The following is a 20,604-nucleotide window of genomic DNA, read 5'->3' as shown; positions in this document are numbered from 1 at the left end:
GAAACCTTTCTCTTTTTTTCTTTTTCCTTCTCCCCCATTTTTAATAAACATCACATTATCAAAATATTAGTGATGCTGGATTTGCCGTCGTTGGTTTACCATAGATAACAGCATGGAGTGTTCTTTCCGTTTTGATTCAATAGTGCATGACAAGGGAATCCAATTTGTTCAGATTTAGATGACATGCCTCCAATTATGTAATTCCATTAGGAGGTGCCTGCAGCCAAGTCTGTGCTCACAGTCTCGGCAGACATAACTCTAATGGGACGTGTTGCAATATTGCTGTGTGGTAAGCACAACTTTGATAGAGAGCACGACCTGTCTCTCCCAGTCATGTTTGTGGGAAGGGAGAAGATGAAAAATGGTCTAGCCGTACTTAGGGCTCTAATCTGGCAATAAGTTATGTTGCTACAAGAACAAAGCTTTGCAATGAAAGGTGAATTGGTAATAGCTGTATATTTTATGTATTCAAAATCAGACAGTAAATGCAGCACTTTGAATATGATCTTATATTCAATTCCATAAATGGAAGATAGATTGGTTGCAGTTTTTCCCCTTGAATACCGTTTCAGATTCCTATGTACTTGGGAATGTTGGATATTTATAAGAATATAAAGCAGCGATGAAAACATAAGACTAAATCTTAGCACAGTTACAACTTGCTTTAAATTATTAATCTTTAAGAAGCATGATAAAAAATTCTGCTATGCAAATTCTGCGGGACTGGGGTTGGTGTACATACACATTACCATACAGCTATCTAAATAATGTCTTTAAAATAATTGTGTAATGTTGATGCAGACTTACAGTTTCTGCAGGCAGGAAAAGGCAATTCTAGTGGCAGTTCTGTCTCCCCAAGAAGCGGGATGTAACACCATTCATAAATAAAGCTGTTTAGATGAATTTAGCATCACTTGCCAGCCAGAAGATTTCCGCAACGCCTTTGAGTAACGTAGCTCAGACAGGGCTTGGTTGGGCTCAGTTCTCCAAGGGCTGGGAAGGGGCTGGATGGGGCGTGGGATGTATTTTTGGTAGTGTATGCTCAGACCTGTGGAAGCTGCAGACATTTAAAGTCATTTAATCGCCGTAAAAAGGTCAAAGCATTGACAAGCGTAGGAGATCTGTTGCTCAGTCTTGCCCTGGTTGGGCTGGACCTGCAGGCAGGTCCGTTCCATGAAGTCGAAATGTGAGCTCTACACCCCAGCTCTGTTGGCCAGTACTAACTAGGGCTTGGCCGAACAGGTATTATTTAAATATATAGAATTTATTAAGAAGAAAAGCTCCCTAATCCTTGCTGCAGGAAAGTATGAGTGATAGTATCTCTACTTTCACAGTCTTTTGCAGTTCTCACATGAATATATGAAAGAATTTAATAATGGTCTAGGTTAGAAAATGGGCATGCATATGTATACATCTTTAAAATCTATCTTCTCTGACTTTCTTTCTCCTTATTTATGTTGAGAGAGGAAGCCAGCAAACGATTTCAATGCATGATGCATCCAATATCACCTTTCACATAAACAGGAAAAATATGCTTCCTCTGTTGATGTGATAAGACTAGGATGCATTTAAGTGTCTAGAGAAAGCGTCATTTCGTTTCAAATAATGTGACGAGAAGCCCAGTCTCAGTATGTTGAAATGAGTTATGGGGGTGCTGCTGTTTTAATGACAGGATGGTGGAGATGTAGCTAAAGATGCTGCTGCTGTGCCCAAGCCCTGGCCCAAATCGCCGCTGTTGCGAGCCCTTCGCACCCGCTGCTCTTGTCCGCGTCCCTGCTCAGTTGCTTTGCCAGAAAACCCCGCTCAGGTGGCATTTGGCTCTGCATTAATCTAGCACCTCGGTGGACGGCTCAGCCTGCAGATATAATGGAGTATATCAGCCTCAGGTTCAAAACCCAGTGTAATTTTGTGGGAATGAATTGTTCAGATAAATTTGGTAGAGCACAGTTTCTTAATCTGCTAAATGGGAAGAGACACTGCTGCCTGGCGCTTATTGGATTTTGTGCAATTTGGGAAGAAATTAGATTGTTGTAGATTAACCCCTCCAGGGATGGACACCTAGGTAGAGGCTGTTGTGGCTCAGACAGTTGATTTTCAGGTTTGTTTATCTCAGCAATCCAGCTGCCGGTGTGACTGAGCGCAGAACCTGTGCTGCTGCGATACACTTCATCGTGCTCTGGAGCACCCGTTTGCTGAGTTCAAACGAGAAAGCATCGATCTGCTGCAAACCAGGCTGTGTACCCCAGCATCGGTGGTACCAGCCGGTGCTTCGGTTTCTCTCCCTGGGAACCAAATACCCAGGCAGGTTTCCCTGGGTGTTCAGGGGTGCGTTGGAAAGTGTTTGTGAAGGCACCTGTGCTCCAAGGCAAGCACTGCCCTTGGGTCCCTCCAGCTCTGCAAGTGTCCTGTTTGGCTCCCTTTAGGAAGAGGTTTTCCAGGTGGGCTCAGAGGACCACCATGGGTTTCGCCACCTTCACTTCTGGATGCCAACACGTCACTGGATTAAGTGACAGCAAGTAAATCTGCATGCAAGAGTCAAAGCCCATGTGGCAAACACTTTTCTGGCTAGCAAGGTGAGCCAAGCATCACTGGCTGCCTGCAAAGCTGGCGTTGGCCCCTCCACCTCTGAAGCTTCGCTCCTGGATGCGTTTCAAAGCAAAATGGGAAGAGTTTGGTGTCCGAAGGAGCTGTGCCTCAGCCCATGCAGCATCTCCCCGTGTCTGGTCTTTGCACGAGTCCTTCCACATCCCAGGGATGTCTGCACAGGGGTGAATTGTGAGAGCAGAGCTGGTGTTACAGCGCTGTGCCTGCGCAGGGGTTGCAGCAGGAGGGGTGCCCGGCCTCGCAGACCTAGCTGGAAGCCAGCCTGGTGCTGATGTTGAGAGAAGGGGTTATTACTTGGTGCTGTGAGCAGTGAGAGGAAATGTTCAGTGTATTATATTCTGGGACACCTTCCCAGGAAACATTTCCTAGCAGTAATTACAGCACTGATGCCGTAAGTCCCGGCAGTGGCTCCCCTTTGTGGTAGTGGAGATGGATGGAGTGGAGTATCAGGAAAGCTCTCTAAGATTAAGTTTGGCCATAGCCTGTTAAATCAAGAGCCCGTTCAGCAAGGGCAGCACGTGCTCCTCAGCCCGTCAGGGGCATAGCCCAGCTGCGCGGAGCAGGGAGTGACAGCCGAAAGCTCACCCTGTTTGTTGCTTGAACTCTGGGGATGCCGCTGCAGCTCTCCCCCAGCGGTCGCTGGACCCACGCTGTCTCCTAGTGCATTGTCTGAACTGGATTATAAGATCCTTAAAGCAAGAACCTCATTTGCCATGGTGCTGTAAGCCCAGAAAATGAGTGTTCACCCGCTTCAATGTGTTCAGCGTGGGGTTTACAGAAGAAATGTGCAAGCTACGGGACGGACCCAGCCTGAGTGGGATCTCCTCGGGGCTGCAGCTACATCCATTACTGGATAATGCTCAGACGTGTCTGAACACGCGTGTGTGGAGCTGTGGTCAGCTGAAGGTGGCCCTAGGTCCTCCTTGTCCCCCTCCACGTTGTGTGACATGTGTGATGATGTTCCCCTGTGTGACTCCTGTTTCTTGAATTATGTTTTATTTTTTATAAGAAGGGAGAAATATACATGTGAAAGTGCAACTCTGGTCATAGGTACTGGTTTTTTCGCAGGATGGTAGACCAGCAAGGATGAATCCTGAAGGGACGCTCATCCCATCCTGTCCCTTCCCCTTGGGGAGGCCCTCTGGGAGGACTGCAGAATACACCAGAGGGGAAGAAGAGGAAATCTGGGGGGTTATAACTGATACAAGTGGGATTCGCTGAGGAAGACGCTGAGATAAATAAATTAAGTCCTTCATTGAGATGGAGGTAGCAAGGTCACCTCTTTCCTCCCTTGAGTAGGCCAGTTCCTCTTCAGCCACCTTTTATCCCATCATCCTTATTCCAAGGCAAGTGCTCTCCCGCTTCATACCTGCCGTGCTTTTGGGGTGTATGGAGTTGTGCTCCGTTTTGTTTCCTCATTGGAAATACGCTGTGCGTTTGCTTGGAGGAGGACAACTTGCATTGAGTTTCTACTCCCAAACCTGCGCTCCCAGCATCTAAAGGGTTGCGGCGGCTCAGATGGGTAGGGGAGATGCGGTAGGGGCAGGACATGAAGCTCGCTGATTGGTGAACTGTAAATTTGAGCTGGAAAATGTGGCTGTACTGTAAAATTCAGGACACCATCTGTTTCATTGCTTGCTTGCAGTAACATTTGTACTTGATAATTAAAATGTCACACACATTTTTAGGCAGAATGGAGTAGAACTGTGTCTTCTGAAAATCATTCAAGAGATGCTCACAGATAGGAATGATGCTGTTTTGAACCATCTCTCACTGCTCATAGAGGAGAGTGTTTTGCTTTTCTCTTTATATATCTGTATTTAAAAATAGAAATATATATATATATGTAATATATATATATATATATATCTCCTCCTTAAAGGAGGGTGGAGGGATGGTAACAATAGCAGATCCTTTTGGAAGGAGCTGTGAATCTCAGTTAATAACCCTGGATGGTTATTACCATCCATGGTTTATTTTGCTTGAGGTTGGTCATGGTGGGGCTGGGCTGGTGGTGCCTCTCCTGGTTTTTTTCTTGGCAGTGGTAGGATAGAATCATAAATCATAAATCATAGAATCATTTAGGTTGGAAAAGACCTTTAAGAAAGATAGCTGTGGCTTCAGCTGCAATCAGCTTGTTTTGAAGGGTATCTGAGCTAACCGAAGCAAGACTTTTCCTCCAGCTCTTGTGGCCAAGTGTTCAAAGTGCTGTCTGCTTGGGTGGCTGTGGATGGTGAGCGCTGGGAGCTCAGCCCCTCGGAGCAGCAGGCTCAGGGCTCGAGGACCACAGCGAGAAGCTGCTCAGAGAAAGGTCAGATCTTGACCCACGCTTGTGTTGCCTTCACTGCGAGAGAGCCAGAGCAAAGGGCAAAGCAAGCAGCGCTGCTCGTGGGCGGTGGAATCGCGTGCTTTTTGCGTAGCAGTACCAGCCCTCGCCCCTTCAGGTGGTGCAGAGGGCAGCTGGGCTCCTCTCTGTGCCTAGCCCAGGCTGCCACGTCTCCCCTTTGTGGTGGCCTCAGTCTAGCTGCCGGTTTGGCTGAAGTTTGCTTCGTGGCACTGAAAAGATGTAAAAATTGAATTTGTTTTTGGCTGTCCTAAAATAGGATTTTGAACGTCTTAATGCTGCATATTAATTAACAATATAGGAGGCATTTGAAATGCATAAACACGCAATGTGTCCTAGCTGATACCTGTGCTGAATGCGCTGTCGCTGACCCCCAGGAAAGCATCCGATGAGGTTTTGCCGGCTCAGTCTCTGGTTCCCAGGCACGTCACACACTTGGACTGCGTAGAGGGTCCTCCTCTGAGCACAACGTGACCGATGCATCCCTGCCTTGGTTCAGGGTTGTATAAGAGGCATTTTCCATAAACGTGGCCTTCTAAGGGCATCGTCTTAACTAATTCAGACTAAGTAAAATACGCTTTTGCTAAATGTATGGGGTGGAGCTAGCAGACATGGGAAATGGGATGTCCTGTGCATCTTGTAATGTTGGCAAAGTCCTTCTTGCTTAGCTGATACAAAACCCCTCCCAGGTGAGCTTTGACACAACAAATACATCTACAGAGTTCTATTAGAAAGGCACTCTGCTATTCCATGAAAATTTTAAATCCAGTTGTGTCAACTGTGTGTGAATAAGATTTTTAAAATCCTGGTCTGCTGGGAGACATTTGAAGCTCACAGCTTTACGGTGCATCGGTGTGTGCTATCAGTAACTCGTCAAGATTAAAGATGAAGTCTGCGGAGGAACTGCAGCAAGTACTTCAGAAATGCTCGCCAGCCAGCGAGGTGCTTTCTGGGCTGTCTCCTGCCATAAATCAAACATTTTGACGACATCCCAGCATCCACGCAGACCTCCTTGTACATCAACGCTCAAGACGTATCCTTGCAGGATCAGGTCCTGTGCTTCTGCCAGGAGACTGTATTGTAATGTGTGAGAGAGGGTTTAAAATATTCTGATTGTCTGCTCTGAAATTACAGTTTTGTTCCCTGGAGTAGAAAAGTGAGTTTAAATCATTAACGCCACAAGTCTCAGTGATGATTACGGAAATGTTTGCAAGTGACTTAATCAGTATAGTTTGTCTGAGTGGCCCATTTTAATATTATTGCACTGATTAAGTTTTCTTAGCTAATATGTGTTTCATTTCCAGTTCAATTAAATGAGAATCCCCTTCCATTACATGATATTACTGAAGTGCCCTAGTGGGGCAGGAGCACACTTGGTATTTTCAATTGATACAGATTTCTTCATTATACAGTCTCATGGTGCTAAATGAAATCAATGAAAGCTGAAATTAAAATTGTACCAAGTTGCAGCTGTAAATATGTTGTCTGTTCCTCAGTCCCTCTTTTAGCAGTAGGCTGAGAATATATTAGTATCAGTTCATTAATTACATTTCAAAGACGTTTTCAATAGATGCCTGCCTTTGACAAAATTTTAGAAAGCCTGGGAAGGATTTTCCTTGAATTTCTGTATGCCCAATGATTATGATAAGCAAAATATAAGTTGCATTAATGTGCCTTTTTTATACGCTATATATCCTCGCTTTAGCTTTTAAAAGCACTTTCACGTAACCTATCGTGGGATATATTAACTGGCATATGGAAGATTATCTGCAAATGGCTTGTGAAGGAATTAACATCATCCTTACATTTTTTCACGTGAGCCAAACCTCCTCCTTTTATGTATTATCGAAGAGGATTGATTGAGCTCTGATATAGTAACAAATGATTTTATAAATACCTCTCTGGAGTTAATTCCCCATTGTGGGATATGCAGAGCTCTTGGAGCTGATCGTATGATCTTTTTCTTGAGAGCTCCAAGATTTCTCCAGCGTTGAGGCGGGGATGTTCGATAGTACGTACTTTTATATACAAAGGAGTTGGGAGGCGTGCTGCTACGATTTGAGCAGCGATTAGGAAATTGCAACGAGTGCTCAGGAAATACGATAAATCACAACGTCTAAGTACACATTCATACGTTCATAAAAAAGACAAATGTATGTGTCAAGCTGAGACGGGAGCCCTCTGCACCCTCTTGCTTCTAAATCGTATTAACAACAATACTTGCAAGTGAAGTGCACAGGGTTCAGTAATCTTCTGCTTCACGTGCACCCTTTGGGTGGCTGGTGGGTGGCCGGACAAGTGTCCGCAGCCCCGGGGGACATCGGGCAGGTTCAGCGCGGTGGCCCCTCTCTCACGTTTCTGCTTTTGTGCTGCTCCGTGCAGCCGGGCATTCAGCTCGTGCCCGCCGCTGGCACACTCGGGGCGCAGCAGAGGCTGCCTGAAGTACTGGTTTTATTGAATTATTAAAAGTATTTTCATCTGGTCAGAGCATATGTGTGGCTTAGCGCACTTAAGGCATAGCTAAAATATATATGGATATAAGGATAAAGCTTTTTTGTTTAATACTAAATACATGCTTTTTATAAACAAGAACCTGGATTTTTTTTTTTAGAATATAATAAATATTTTAGCATAGTTATTCTGGCTCCATAAGTGCAATGAAAATGTTAGCCTTGGCATATCAATTGTGCTTTACAGATTACTGTAATTTCCTGAATGTCAAAACTCCAAATTTTTCTACTAAGCAAACTTTTCAGTGGCAAAATAGATTGCCTCCATAATATATCACTGTGTGCAGGAAAAAATGAAATCTTTATGTACTGTATTATGAATCAATGAGGCATTAAGATTCTTGGAAGGGTGAGTGGACTCTGGAAAATGAAAAACTGCCACTATTCCCTCTCTGTAAACCACTGCTTATGGAGTGTAGGCTTTGCAAACTTCTATCTTCGCCGCCGCAGAAATATCAGTTACAGGTTGAAACCAATTCCTGCAACGGCATTTAGATAGGGTAAATACTGCTGTAAATATCTGATTTATAGCAACATCCTGTGGTTATTCACCAGCTCTTTTGCAGTGGCCCCCTTTTCGCTTTGGGAGGTCTGCTGTGCTTTTTAATGAATCCGTAAGAGAGCTCTGTGAATGGGGAGGTGCTGTGCCGTGCCTGGAAGATGCTGCATGCCGCGGCTCCGGTAGATGTGAGCTCCTGGGGACAGGGACGGTTCCTTGTGCTGGGAGTAGGAAGGTACTCCTGGTACTCCGTGGGCTTCAGAGCTTGATTTTTCAAAAGGCATCACTCTCATCTTGACTTTTCCTAGTGTGTATTAAGGGCAAAATTCAGCTCTGCATCCTGGTTTTTTAAGGGATACTCGCCCTTAGCCAGAAAGGCACTTTACAAAGGCAGGACCTTGCGTGCTGCCGAGGCCAGTGTCACAAATCCAGTGTCACCCGTACTGCAGCTCATCATCCAGCAAGAAGGAAGCATGACACACTCTTACGCTGATGCTCCTCTGCCACCTTCTCTCTCTTTTCCTTGGGTTTTACCTCCCGCGTGCAGCTGTGGGAGCCTGGGCACCACTGCTGCCGTCCATCCAGACACCTCTTCATGTAAGTAAGCTAATGAGGTGGGAAGTTTTGCTGCTCTGGGTAGGTTGTGGTGGGAGATGGATGTTTCCAAAGGGCAGTTCAGTCGTTTTCCCAGCAGGTCAGATGGGTGGGATGGGTCCGGGCCCCTCTGCCCAACGTTGCCACCCTTTCCCATGCCAGAATCCAGGGTGGAGGTGGTGGCTTTGGGACCGGCTCCAGTGGCTGAGTCACTCTTGTGTTTGCTGAGTCTAAAAATGGAAACTTGCTTCTCTTTTTATGCACCACTAAAAAAAAACATAAGTAAAAAGGCCACTGTGCCTGCTGAATTGGTTGTGAGCAAGGATATCCTGCAGAGATCTTAATAATACAGGCAATTATGAAATTAATACCATTCTGGCAAATCTGCAGGGCAGCTCCCCCCTCTGCAGGCAATGCTGTGGACAATTAGTTTGTGCGTGAGGGTAGCTGGGAGCATGCGCATGTGTGAGGCTGCATATTTTTTACTTATTTAAAGCCTTTATTTTCAGTATCTTTGTGTTCATGTGCCATGCCTGCACATATATGATCATTTACCTTGAGCTGCAAAATCTTAAATTGCCGCCTTCCTCTGTGCCTGAAATGCTTCTTTTTTTGCAAATGTTTCCTATTTGATAATTTCATGGGCAATGATGGGCTGGTGTAATTGCCGTTCTTGCAAAATCCAGCTCCTTTTTATGGGTTCCTCTGGCACTTTTCTCCTGCTGTCGTTGCTGCGGGTAGGCTGCTGGCTTCCTACCCCCACCATTAGTGTTTCTAGACAAAACATCTCTGTGATTCATTGGGTGCTGATAGAAGTGAAAACATAATGATTACTTAGAGGAAATGTAAATTTACATTTGCTAACGGCTTTAATTCACAGTTCTGAAATACTTACCTCCTTTCCTCCCAGGCCTTGTTCGGACCTAATTCTCCGGTGCCATCCTGAGACGCGGAGTAAAGGAATACAGTCCGTGTGCTTGTAGTTTTGCAGACTAGTGCAGAGAAAAGTGGTGTTTGTTTCTCCTCCTCCTTCTCTCCCTCCCCATAATCTTTATACTTCACTTCTTTAATGAAGAAGTCATTTGGTCATCTAGATTTTGCTGTACTTTGAATTTTGGATGAGGTGGAGCTGGAAGTTCAGTTTAATTGAAATGATTGAGTGAAGGGAGGTCTCCTAGGAACAAGTAGGACCCAGCCCTGGATCTGTTTGCTCGGCAGGAGCTGCACTGAGGCCCTCGGGGAGAGGGGAGGAGAAGAGAAGGGGAGCAGACCTGCTCCGATAACGCCGCTCCGTGCTCACCTCCTTGCAAGCACCGTGACCGCAGCAGGGGAGGACCTGGCATGGGCAGCCAGACTGCGGATCTGGGGCATGGAGGCAGCCATGCACCCTCCATGGGACACTGGGCATGAGATCTTGTCCCTGAAGCTCCCGGGGAGCACAACAGCCCCCCTTGCTCCTTTCCCGCTCCGAGATGGGGCCCGTTGCCTTTGTCTGTGGGGCTGAGAGGGCTGGGAGCAGAGAGGAGCGCTGTGGGAAGCCCACGGATGATGCTTCTTGGCTGCTGCCATTGCCATCCACATCACTGCTGCAGAGCATCTGGGACCAATCTGGAGTAGATGCAAACATTTGATTCCCAGCACTGCGTCAGTGAGCTTGCCAAATATTTTGGCCTCATCTCTGCGAGCTGTGCTGCGGGAGCACCTCTCGGCTGGGAAGAGGTATTCCCGTTTTGGGGGGTTTCCAAGCGTGCATGGTTGAGGCAGGAGAGGCTGTCACCAGGATGCTCACCCCTGTCCTTTTAATTGTGTCTCTAGGTGACAAAGTTTGTTAAGAGTCAGGATGAGTCACAGTATTAAATGAACGTTTTGCCTCTCTCTAAGCAATCTCCAAACAGATGCCTGACTCCAACAAATAAGGCAGCAGGGGTATTTCTCTTGGAGGAACAATTTGCGGTATTAGCAAATCAAATTCTCAGTGGGCCACTCTTGGTGGGAATTAACCTCACCGACTGGGAGCGAAGCACTCTCAGCGCCCAGCGTGGCATAATTGAGTTTGACTTCTTGTAGAGATGTGGTGGGCATGATTGATTGGCAGGGAGACCCTCTGCCAAAGGTTAAAATCCATCAGCAGCTTCGGAGCCGCACGGAGAGCATTTCTAAGAGCAGAGCAAGAAATGTGAGACTCGCGCTGTTCGCGTTCCTGACCTTCCATCATTGTCTGCGACTTTACTGTCAAGTTATCCCGAGTGGAGACGTTTCGGGAGCGGTGCGGGGCGAGGGAGGAGCGCGGGGGCCTGCCTGCGGTGGAGTGTCAGGTCGCCGCTGGGAGCAGTGGTGGCGAAGGAATGGGATCTCGACCCATGTGCGGGGCCGTCTTCCTCCGGTCAGATGAGCTGTGTGAGAGAAGTAGTTTCCGTCTCAAAAAAAAAAAAAAAGCTTAAAAAAAAAGAATATATGACTGCTCTTTTATACATGAGCTCTGTAGATTTTTATTCAGTGGCATGAGTGGTTTATAGGGAGGGTGGGAAGGACACTGATCGTCCTTGTGCTGCCTGCCGGTTCTGGTGATTGTGCATTGTTTCTGGTGCCAAAGCACCAACCCTATGATTATTTTTCTTTTTTCAGTAGCTCAGTCCTTAATCCTTTGCATCATATGCAGAATCTCTGCTGCAGGGTTTTAGTTCATTTTATTTGCTTTTCTGCTGGACATGGTATGTATCTAGTCTGTCCCTTTGCCCCTGCCCCTTCAGAGGGAACTTCCCTTTCAAAATGTCCATCCTTACCTGGAGCAGAACTTGGTTTTACACTGCCCTGTTAATGTACCATAAAGTCCATAAACTGGGGGGAAAAAAATCCCCACAGAACAGGAAACTTTCCCAAATTTCCCTTCCTCCCCCACCTTCACCCAACAAGATGGAGACACTTGTGTAAAATTGACACCCATTCATTGCACAAGCCCGTCTGCATCTCCAAACCGTCCTAGCCAGGCTTGCCATCTGGATGAGCTTGACCTAGATACAAGCCGGTGTGCTTGAGCCAGCTTGAAGGGTAACCTTAGTTTTGCTGGGAGAATGGGACTGCTCCAGTACATTCCCTGGAAATCATAGCTCTGCTTCCTCAGCTGTGGGCCAAGGCTGTGTTTTCCTGCATTAGTTTGCCCCCGGGCACAGTCGGACAGGGAGGTCGGGATGTTCCTGGGGCTGCGGTGCTCCCTGTGCAAAGGCTGTAGGCTTCTCACCCTCTGCAGCCTATGAAGCCTTTCTTGCTACAGCCTCATTTCTTAGCAGAAATGGGAAAAGATCACTCAGTCCCTCACCTACTGATCCATACGCTAATGGATGTAATGGTGAGGGGATGTTTAGCTTTCAGCTCCCCTCTCCAGCTCCTTACCTCATAGCTCCATCAAGCCAGGCTCAGGTTTCCAGGCTGAAGGCATGGCAGCTGCCAGCGTCTGACCTCCAGCCTTCATCTACCTCAACGAGCAATTAAACAGCGCAGCAGCCTCTGTCCTCTGGCAGGGATCGATACTCCTCGGCCTTGGTACCAGCGGGAGTTTTGACCCGAAGGTGCTGAGATGTGCCGAGCTGAAGCCAGCCCAAGTTGTGGTCTTCATGGAAATGGTACCCATTTGGACCCCACTGCAGTTGTTTAGAGCCTGTCCATCGGGGTTAAGGTGCCCTGGGAGCAAGTGCAAGAGTTAAAGCTGCTAGACAAGAGTTTCCTGGTGAGCCCTTTGCTGCTGGCACGCAGCTCACTGCTGTCAGCCCCTTAGGATGGATGCTCAGCTGCTGATGGTCCGTTTTGGCAAGCCTTTTGTGGCAGGGGGCCTTGTGGCATGGCAAAGGAGGAGCAAAGGGAGCTGCAAGCCTTCCCCACGCGCTCCATCTGCAGGTTTGGCTGTAACCCCTTTCTCTCTGCATCACCTGGGTTGCTGCTACTTTGCAGTCCTGCTTTGCAGAGCTGGGGAGCGGTTGGGCTGGGATGAGATGCACTTTGACTTCAGGAGGTTCTGACCCATTTCAATGCTTAAACAAAGTCACCCCTTTCTCACCTCATTTCAGCGTAGCAGCTCCACACACAATGAGCCTCCTGAGCACCGCGGCATGGGGAGCTGTGTATCCCTTCCCTGGCAGCTGTTCCAGGCTCTGAAATCTCTGGCTTTACTCAGTGCTGTCATCCCCCGGGGTTTCACACCTCCTCACTTTGACTTCAATTTATTTTTTTTTTCTTTAATGTTGCTTTTAGAAGCTTGCTACAAGGATGCTTTAGAAAAAAATCATTAGATTGGAAAAAAGGATTCTCATTCAGCCCCTGTGCTGGGCGGAGGTGGGGAAGGGGCTGGCACAGATGCACTATGTGACCACAGAATTATCTTTCAAAGCGAGCAGATGGCTCAGTCTCAGTAGACCCCTCCGAAAACTCACGGAGGTCTTTGAGGTTTCAGTTTGCTTCGTAGTTTCCTCAGGGGCTGTGCAGGAAGGAGAGAGGGGGCTGCTCTGGGCTGAGGAACCGGACAGCTGAAAGCAGGTCCATCCACTGACAGCACATGTTTCTTGGTCCCTTTCAACAAAAACCATCTTATTTTAGCAAAAGTCATCTCATAGCAAAAATGTCAGGCAGGGGCTTGCACTGTCCCCCCAGCCTGGCATGCATTGCTCCCGCGTGGGGTCTCTGGGATGCTGACATGGGGCAGCAGCACTCGTGCAGGAGGAGGAGAGAGCATCTTCATGACCATGCGGGTTATTAAAGTGTCCTGGGACCAGCCATGGGGGGCATTCACGTGGCAGCACCACCGCCCCAGAGATGGTGCCCATGCTGGGTCAGTCGGAGGGAGCTGCGGTTCAGGCTGGTGGGTGAAATGTGGCTTTCCTGGCACCGCAGTGGTGCCGGGACGGTGTGGCAGCTGGCGTGCCGGGAGGATGCAGTGTGAGGGCTGGTGTTGCTGTGGCCATGGGGAGGCCGAGCACGTCTCTCCTCCTGTCTCCATCCCTGGCTTCCAGCACATCACCCTGCCTGTCTCTGCCATTTTCCTGTTTTCCTTGTCCCACCCATGGGTAGAAGCATCAAAGCACCAAGAAAGCCCAGCTTTCGCACCCCGGTGGATGATGTGAGCCATTAGCTGGGCATTTATCTGAGGGGATCATCTGGCCTTTCCTCAGCTCCTCTGCGGTAATGGATCGTGCACAAATAATTCACAGCTCCCGAAAACACTCTGGCTTCAACCTTGCAGTGATGTGATAAGCAGAGCAGGTGGTGCAGCATGGGGAGCAAACTCGATGTCGTGGGACTGTTCAGTAACCACGTTCCTCGGGGAATAGCTGTGCGTGGGGAGACACCAAAAGCAAGTGACTGTCACACCATCTCGTGTTCCTGATGGCTCCAGGGTCAACCTACTTTCTGAGTTGCCTGTGAGCTCCTTTTGTTCTCTGCTTCATAGGCATCCAGCTCAACTTTATTAGAAAACCCATGTTTCTGATAAGTGCAGCTCTTTAAGTCGGAGTGATGATTCACAGTAAAGTTTGAGCTCTACCTGCAAACATGTTGTCTTGGGCTCTGAAGCACAAGCTTCAAGGAATGGGCTCAACACTCCCTTCTTAAGATAACAGAAAGAACAAGCTGTTACGTACAGAGCTAAAAATAATTGTAGAGCTTTGAGTCTTCCTCCCAGTTGCAGCAGAAGGATGCTCTAAGCGCTGATGGCCGAGTCCATCTCTGGCACGGCTCTGACTTGATGATGCATTAAAGCTTTTGTGACTTTTTGAAGTTCAGTTCAGATGAATGCAGAGCAGTGCGGTTGCTTTTCTGGAACTGACGTGATTTCTAACTTGGATGAGAGTGGCTTGGGGCAAATGCAAAAGCTGGTGTTCCCAAAAGGGATGGCACCTTTTTCAGTAGAATTTTAACAGGGGAACTTAAGAAGGGGAGAAATGCACAAAACAGCTGAGATTGGCCCAGCAGCTGACAAAGCATCTCTCTGTAAGTCATGTCTTGAAAGCAGGATTCATCTGGGAAATAACGACACGGTATAAATAACAGCCACGAGCCTGTTTGCAGGGAGCCGTGCTCAGGCCAGGCAGAATATGGGCTCCGTCTGGGGCACCCCATAAGCATCCCTGCCGATAGCCTGGCTACCTGAGCGCAGGGTGCTGGAGGGAGCCCAGATGCGTCCGCGCTCACTGCAGAGTCCAGCGAGCATCTTTACTCAGGCTCCTCTCCCCCGTCTCCCTCGACTGTGGCATTTTCCCCTGACAGGGGCGCTGGTGGAGATATCTGCCCAGATGAGGCCGCCGGCCACCTGGGGTGATGGTGATCTGTTACGACGCAGTTTCTTCTGCCAACGTACAAGTTTTTATTCATTCTTTTGTTTTCACAACAGCAGCCAAGGGAGGTGGTTTGTCACTGCCTGTGACCAAAGAGCACAAAGGCAGAGCGTCTGAAAGAGTTTGAGCTATGATAAAACGCTTGCTGTATCGATCTTGGCTCAGGATTTGTTTCCCTTCTTGCATTAACTCCCCATTGATTGCTGTGATGACCTTAGAGCATACGGTTTTATTGGTCTTCTCCCTTAGCCAGCAGCACCCCTGTGCCTGCACCCTGCTCCCCTCCCAGCCTCACCAAACCGCTGATGGGCCAGGTCGTACAAGGTGCTCTGGGGTAAGCAGAGCTTTGCTTTTGCCTCCTCCATCATCAGAGGTTTGTTGCTATATCTTAGTTGCGATAGTTAGCATAGATGTTAGTGCTGTATGGCACTAACTTGTTATTGCTTGAGGGTCAGGTCGTTACTTTAGTGCAGTATCCCAGTAAACTGGATCCAGGGGTTAGGCGTCCTGGCAGGAGTTAACAAAGGGGTTTGGGTTTGCCCCGGAGATGCTCCGTTTCCCCATGTTGGGGACCCTCACAAGGCTGTTTCGTTGCTGCATCCTGGTGTACAAGAGTGACCAGGGTCAGCTCCTGCTCGTCGGGGGAGATGGTGCTCATGGAAAGCCCTTTGCCCTCTTGGGTTCTCCAGCACAAGCAGAGACCTGCTGAGGTGACACAGGGTGAAGCTCTTCCCATCTTTGCAAGGGACAATGTGAGGTTGGTGGCTGCCGCTCCAGGTGCGTGACGTGAAAGTCAGCTTCGTCCTTGCTCCCTCTGAACTCCAGGTTTCACAGTGAAATCATTTAATGGTACTTTTGGAGAAAAGTACCTTCCTCAGGGTTGTGGTGGGGGCTTTGGCTCCCTTCACCTGTGTGAACCTATGGCCAAAGCCCTTGGAGCTGGGGAGCAGCACCAAGGTTGAGCGTGGGGACAGCGATGGTGCTGATTGCGGTGTCCCAGCTCTCCGAGCGTGAGGTGCCGTTGTGTCCGGCCACTGATGCTGTACTGGGCTCCTTGGCTTTACTTGGGTTTGCAAGTTTATTGTACTTTCTATTTATTTAATTATTTACGAGCTTGGATGCTCTAAATGGGAAGAGGAATGGCGACTGTCCAGGTTTCCTTTCCCCTGTGCTGTTGGATGCTTTTGGTGCTCGCGATTTGCTTTTTAGTCCACCCAGAGACAATTTTCTGTAAAACATTGACATCTAGTGGCTTTTCTGCTGAAGGAAACGATAGGGAACAAAAGATTGGCTGCCCGGTGGCCAGTTGTGATGCCACTCAGGAAAGCAAATGAATGTCCCTTCTCCTCCTTCCGCAGCACCGAGGACATGGCGATCACACCCTGGGGGCTCGGGGCTCCCCGGCACACACTCCTCAGTGTCCTCGTCCTACTTTAATTCCATTTACTTAAGCAGATGGCTGGTATCCTGACAGCGTACCTCCAGCATCATCGCTGAGGTCGTGGTCATATTAAAGGAGGTGCGAAGAGCTCGGTGTGTGTGGCTTCAGGCTGCCGACGGCGAACAACATGGTGTTTGATGGTGGATATTAATGTGCGACCCAGAGTGATCTCTTAATGCTATACGTAGGGTTGAGCTTGCAGCTTTTCCAGCTGGCGGCCTGATGGGGTTCCCTGCGGCAGCGTGTTCCCCGCGTGTGCCACCGTCCTGTTGCTCCAAACCAAAGCCAGCTTCTCCCTTGGAAATGTTTTCTCTTACAAAATGCTGTAATGCATCCTTTAATTTCCTGTTATTCACTTCTCTCTCCTCTCTTGTTGTTGCAGTCCTGTGTCAGGTGAAAGCAGAAGGGTAAAACGGGATTTTCATGGGCTTTTCTGAGATCCTCATTTCAGTGCAAGTGGCTTGGGGCTTCTGGGCACATCCCATATATCTGGCCTGTGAAAGGAAACGTCTCGTAGGAAATGTCTTCCTCGTAGGTACAACGCTGCTCTGGGGCTCGTGCAGCAGACCCACGGCTGCTCATCGGGAAATGTAGCACGAGCAGCTTTTTGCAGATTACATAAAGTTGTCAGTGCAGCTCTGTTGTACAAGGAAAATAAAAAAGCCAGAGCTACCCGTGCCCTGCTTGGGTTGGGGCTTACGGCCTAGGAGATATTTTGATTATTCTCCCAAGGTCTGGGGAGAGCATTGGTTGAGACACCCAGCAGGAGCGTGTTGCCACATGGGCAGCCCAGCGCAGCGGGAAATCTTGAGTTCCCTTCCACCTCTGTAGAGGCAAAACCTGTTAAGCAGAGACAGATGTGTGCAGGTAGATGCAACCCTTCCCGCTCCCCCCGGGGAGTTTGTTCAGCCATCCTTCACCCTGCAGAGGTGAGTGTGCAGAGGAGCACTCTGCAGCAGGGCTCCTGAAAGCCTCTTAAGTGCATCTCCAAGTTTCTATTGATTGTGAATGTTAATGCGCTCTGTGCTGGAGACACACGGGACTAAACGCTCTGCTTTCCTCTCCCCTTGGCAGGAATTTCTACTATATCACCATCCTGCGTGACCCTGTCTCCCGATACCTGAGCGAATGGCGCCACGTCCAGCGAGGAGCGACATGGAAGGCGTCCCTGCATGTCTGCGACGGGCGGTCCCCCACCACCGAGGAGCTGCCCAGCTGCTACACGGGGGATGACTGGTCGGGCTGTTCCCTGCAGGAGTTCATGGATTGCCCCTACAACCTCGCCAACAACCGCCAGGTCCGCATGCTGTCCGACCTCAGCCTGGTGGGATGCTACAACCTGTCGGTCATGCCCGAGGAGCAGAGAAATAAGGTTCTGCTAGACAGTGCCAAGGAGAACCTGAAGCGGATGGCCTTCTTCGGCCTGACCGAATTTCAGCGGAAGACTCAGTATCTCTTTGAGAAGACTTTCAACATGAACTTCATCTCGCCGTTCACGCAGTACAATAGCACAAGGGCCTCCAGCGTGGAGATAGACGAGCAGACTCAGCAGCGCATCGAGGCCCTCAATTTTTTAGACATGGAATTGTACGATTATGCAAAAGACCTGTTTTTGCAGCGGTACCAGTACATGCGGCAGAAGGAGCACCAGGAAGCGCGGCGGAAACGCCAGGAGCAGCGCAAGATCCTGAGGGCGAAGCAAGCGCACCTGAGAGAGCAGGGCGAGAACAGCTCCAGCACTGACTACATAGGGAACGTGGAGCGGTGGCGGCGGTAGTGGCGGGGGACTGGCCGGACACCAAAAGCGAAGCGGAACCCACCCCGACCCGCAAATCGGAGACGACGGAGCAGTCCAAACAAATTACGCTTCTGAAGGGTTTGAAGCAAAAAGAGGTTAAAATGTTGCCTTTGCAGTTGCCTTTGCAGTAAATGTTGTACTGTACGTGGAACACTTAATCTTAGCGTGTAATTAAATTGTCCTTTTTAGGTTTGTTGGATTATTTATGAAATACAGGAGCCAAGTAGGCTCATCGGAAATGGTTGCTTGGACCTTTATTTAAAAGAAAAGAAAAAAAATCCTTAAATTAGTTATGAGTACAAAATGGGATGCAGGAAAATGTTTATGATGCTCGGCTGAAATCTATCTGGGAAGCAAACTCATTTCCTAATAATGAGCATTTAGCATACTCTCACTATACAGTATATGAGCAAAACCTTTTCCCTTTGATTTTATCTTAATTTTATTTTAATAATGTGTTTTCAAGGGCACCGACTGCTTATGATATTTACCAAGTTAATGAATGGACGATGAACGGAACAATAAAGGTCTAGAAAAAATATTGACTAGTTTTATGTATAATATTGGCTTTTAAAAAGAATAGAAGTAATTTCTCTAGTTATATAAATATTTAAAATTTTAAACTTTTTCTACCTACTGCTGTTTAGAGTTTTAAGCTTGGTCTATCTCATATTAAAAAAAAAAAAAAAGACATACATACTTTTCTGAACTCAATGCCAATGTTAAAGACACTGTTTCCAGAATTTTTCAGGGCAGTATGATTTTAACCATTCTGGAAAATTTACAGCACATCTTCATGTTTCATAAAGCATTTTCCAAATTATAATCTTGTGACAGTGTCTAATTTTAAGTCTTTCTTACCCGTTAGAATGCATAATGCTGAATTTATCATTCCTTAATAATTGGTGATATAAACTAGATGAAATTGTGTTGCAGATATTTGTGTAGTGTCTTTAAAAAGTCCTAAAACTCTCTAATCCCAGCAATATTATGAAGAGAATTGCTCAATGGAAGAAGTAGATTTACACTTGAATTAGGATTTACTTCCAGTAAATCTTTGCTACACCAGATAAGAACAGGGCTTTTTTTTTTCGCTACGCTCTTGAGCCCTTCTTAGCGATGACAGATGAGCGATGACTAAAAATGATGGAAACCAATTTTACCATAGCCATAGTTATACAGGATGAGAAGGTCGCGTGGTGCGCGGGGACGCGGCAGCCCGCTCCCGAGCGCGCTTTGCTGGGGCGCAGGGTGCGGAGCTGGAGCCAGACCGGGCTCACCCGCAGCCCTTCGGCCTCACCGACACCAACAAGGAGAGGAGACGGGGCAGGAGGTGCGAGGGACTCCTATAAATCTCTATGCAAAAAAATAAAAACCTCTGCAAGGCTTGGGCTATACATTCAGCAAGTTCAGAAATTTTGTACGTAGCCTGCAACGCTCCCGAGCTTGGCGCTAAATGGCGATCTCGGTGCAGGTGCGCGGCGAGGGAGGCACCCGAAAAGGGCGCGCTCTGTCCCGATGTACACGATGCTTACGAGGCTCACTTGCACTATTGCCTTTCGTCTGTAATATTCTATACACCAGGAGGGCAGGGGGGCATAAAACGAGGCAGAAGGCTTTAAAAATGTCTTACGGCTCCATGCCTAAGTTATGTGGAAGTTGTTTTACATCTGACGTTGTATTGCAACCCGGGGGGCAGCAACCCTTGCCGGGGGCAAGCGGAGAGCAAAGCAGTGGCAAACGAATACCCTGCGTTAGCAGCTTGGAAAAGAGAATAACTTCATGTACAGCAAGTTGTTTTTTTTTTTTTTTAAATAAGAACTGCAGTTGCCAATATGATGTCTCGGTTGTATTTTGGTTTTTATGGGGGAAAATAATTCGCTCTTAAAACTGAAAGGCACTGCTGTAAACAGGACTTAACTGTGGGTGAGGTGGAGGGCCTGTTGCAGAAGATGCATTTTGTTTTTATGCTGTGGTGTGCATGGTTTACAGAGACTAGTTGCATTTTCTTTGTGTATACTGTTCATTGTATATAGGGGATGTACGAATATAAGGATACCGTTTTGTCATAATCATATCAAATTCTACTGATTTCCACTGTAGACGCTGTCTTATTGTGTAGATTTACAGGCCGATCCACTGACTTTAATTGTGTAATTTAACAATAGAACTGATAAATAAAATTTAACTACAGTCTTCTGATTTTCATGTGATTATTTCTTTATCTGACAACGTGTTGGGAATTGCGCAGTCCAGAATGAACACTAATTTCAACACAAACAAAATAGGAGTTGACAGGCAAGTATATGAGTTTAAAATCATGGTTTTTCTGAAGTGTATTTAAACGACAGCTTTCAAGGGCAAAGCCACTTTGGACTTTCTCTGGTTCAGGAGTTGCTGCAGAGGTTTTGACTGCTTTTCTGAGCAGTCCTCAGAAAAACAAGCTGTGGTTTCTGGTGATTTTAAATATGGTTGTCAATGGTCTGCAGCATTA

The 20,604-nt window shown here is 47.6% G+C and overlaps 1 protein-coding gene across 1 annotated transcript in view; it reads left to right on the top strand.

The window, feature by feature from the left end:
* The window catches only part of HS6ST2 (heparan sulfate 6-O-sulfotransferase 2), a 133,174-nt gene extending 112,868 nt beyond the window's left edge, over positions 1–20,306 (top strand). The window contains exon 2 of the mRNA XM_009465302.2: positions 17,387–20,306. Coding sequence (XP_009463577.1) covers positions 17,387–18,089 — 703 coding nt within the window. The 3' untranslated portion in view covers positions 18,090–20,306. The remainder of the gene's footprint in view (positions 1–17,386) is intronic.
* Positions 20,307–20,604: the final 298 nt, after the last annotated feature.

The sequence above is a fragment of the Nipponia nippon genome, unplaced genomic scaffold, assembly GCF_047370975.1.
Source record: "Nipponia nippon isolate SJK-2023a ecotype South Korea unplaced genomic scaffold, ASM4737097v1 scaffold_12, whole genome shotgun sequence".
NCBI lineage: Eukaryota > Metazoa > Chordata > Aves > Pelecaniformes > Threskiornithidae > Nipponia > Nipponia nippon.
This window is presented reverse-complemented; position numbering and strand designations above follow the sequence as displayed.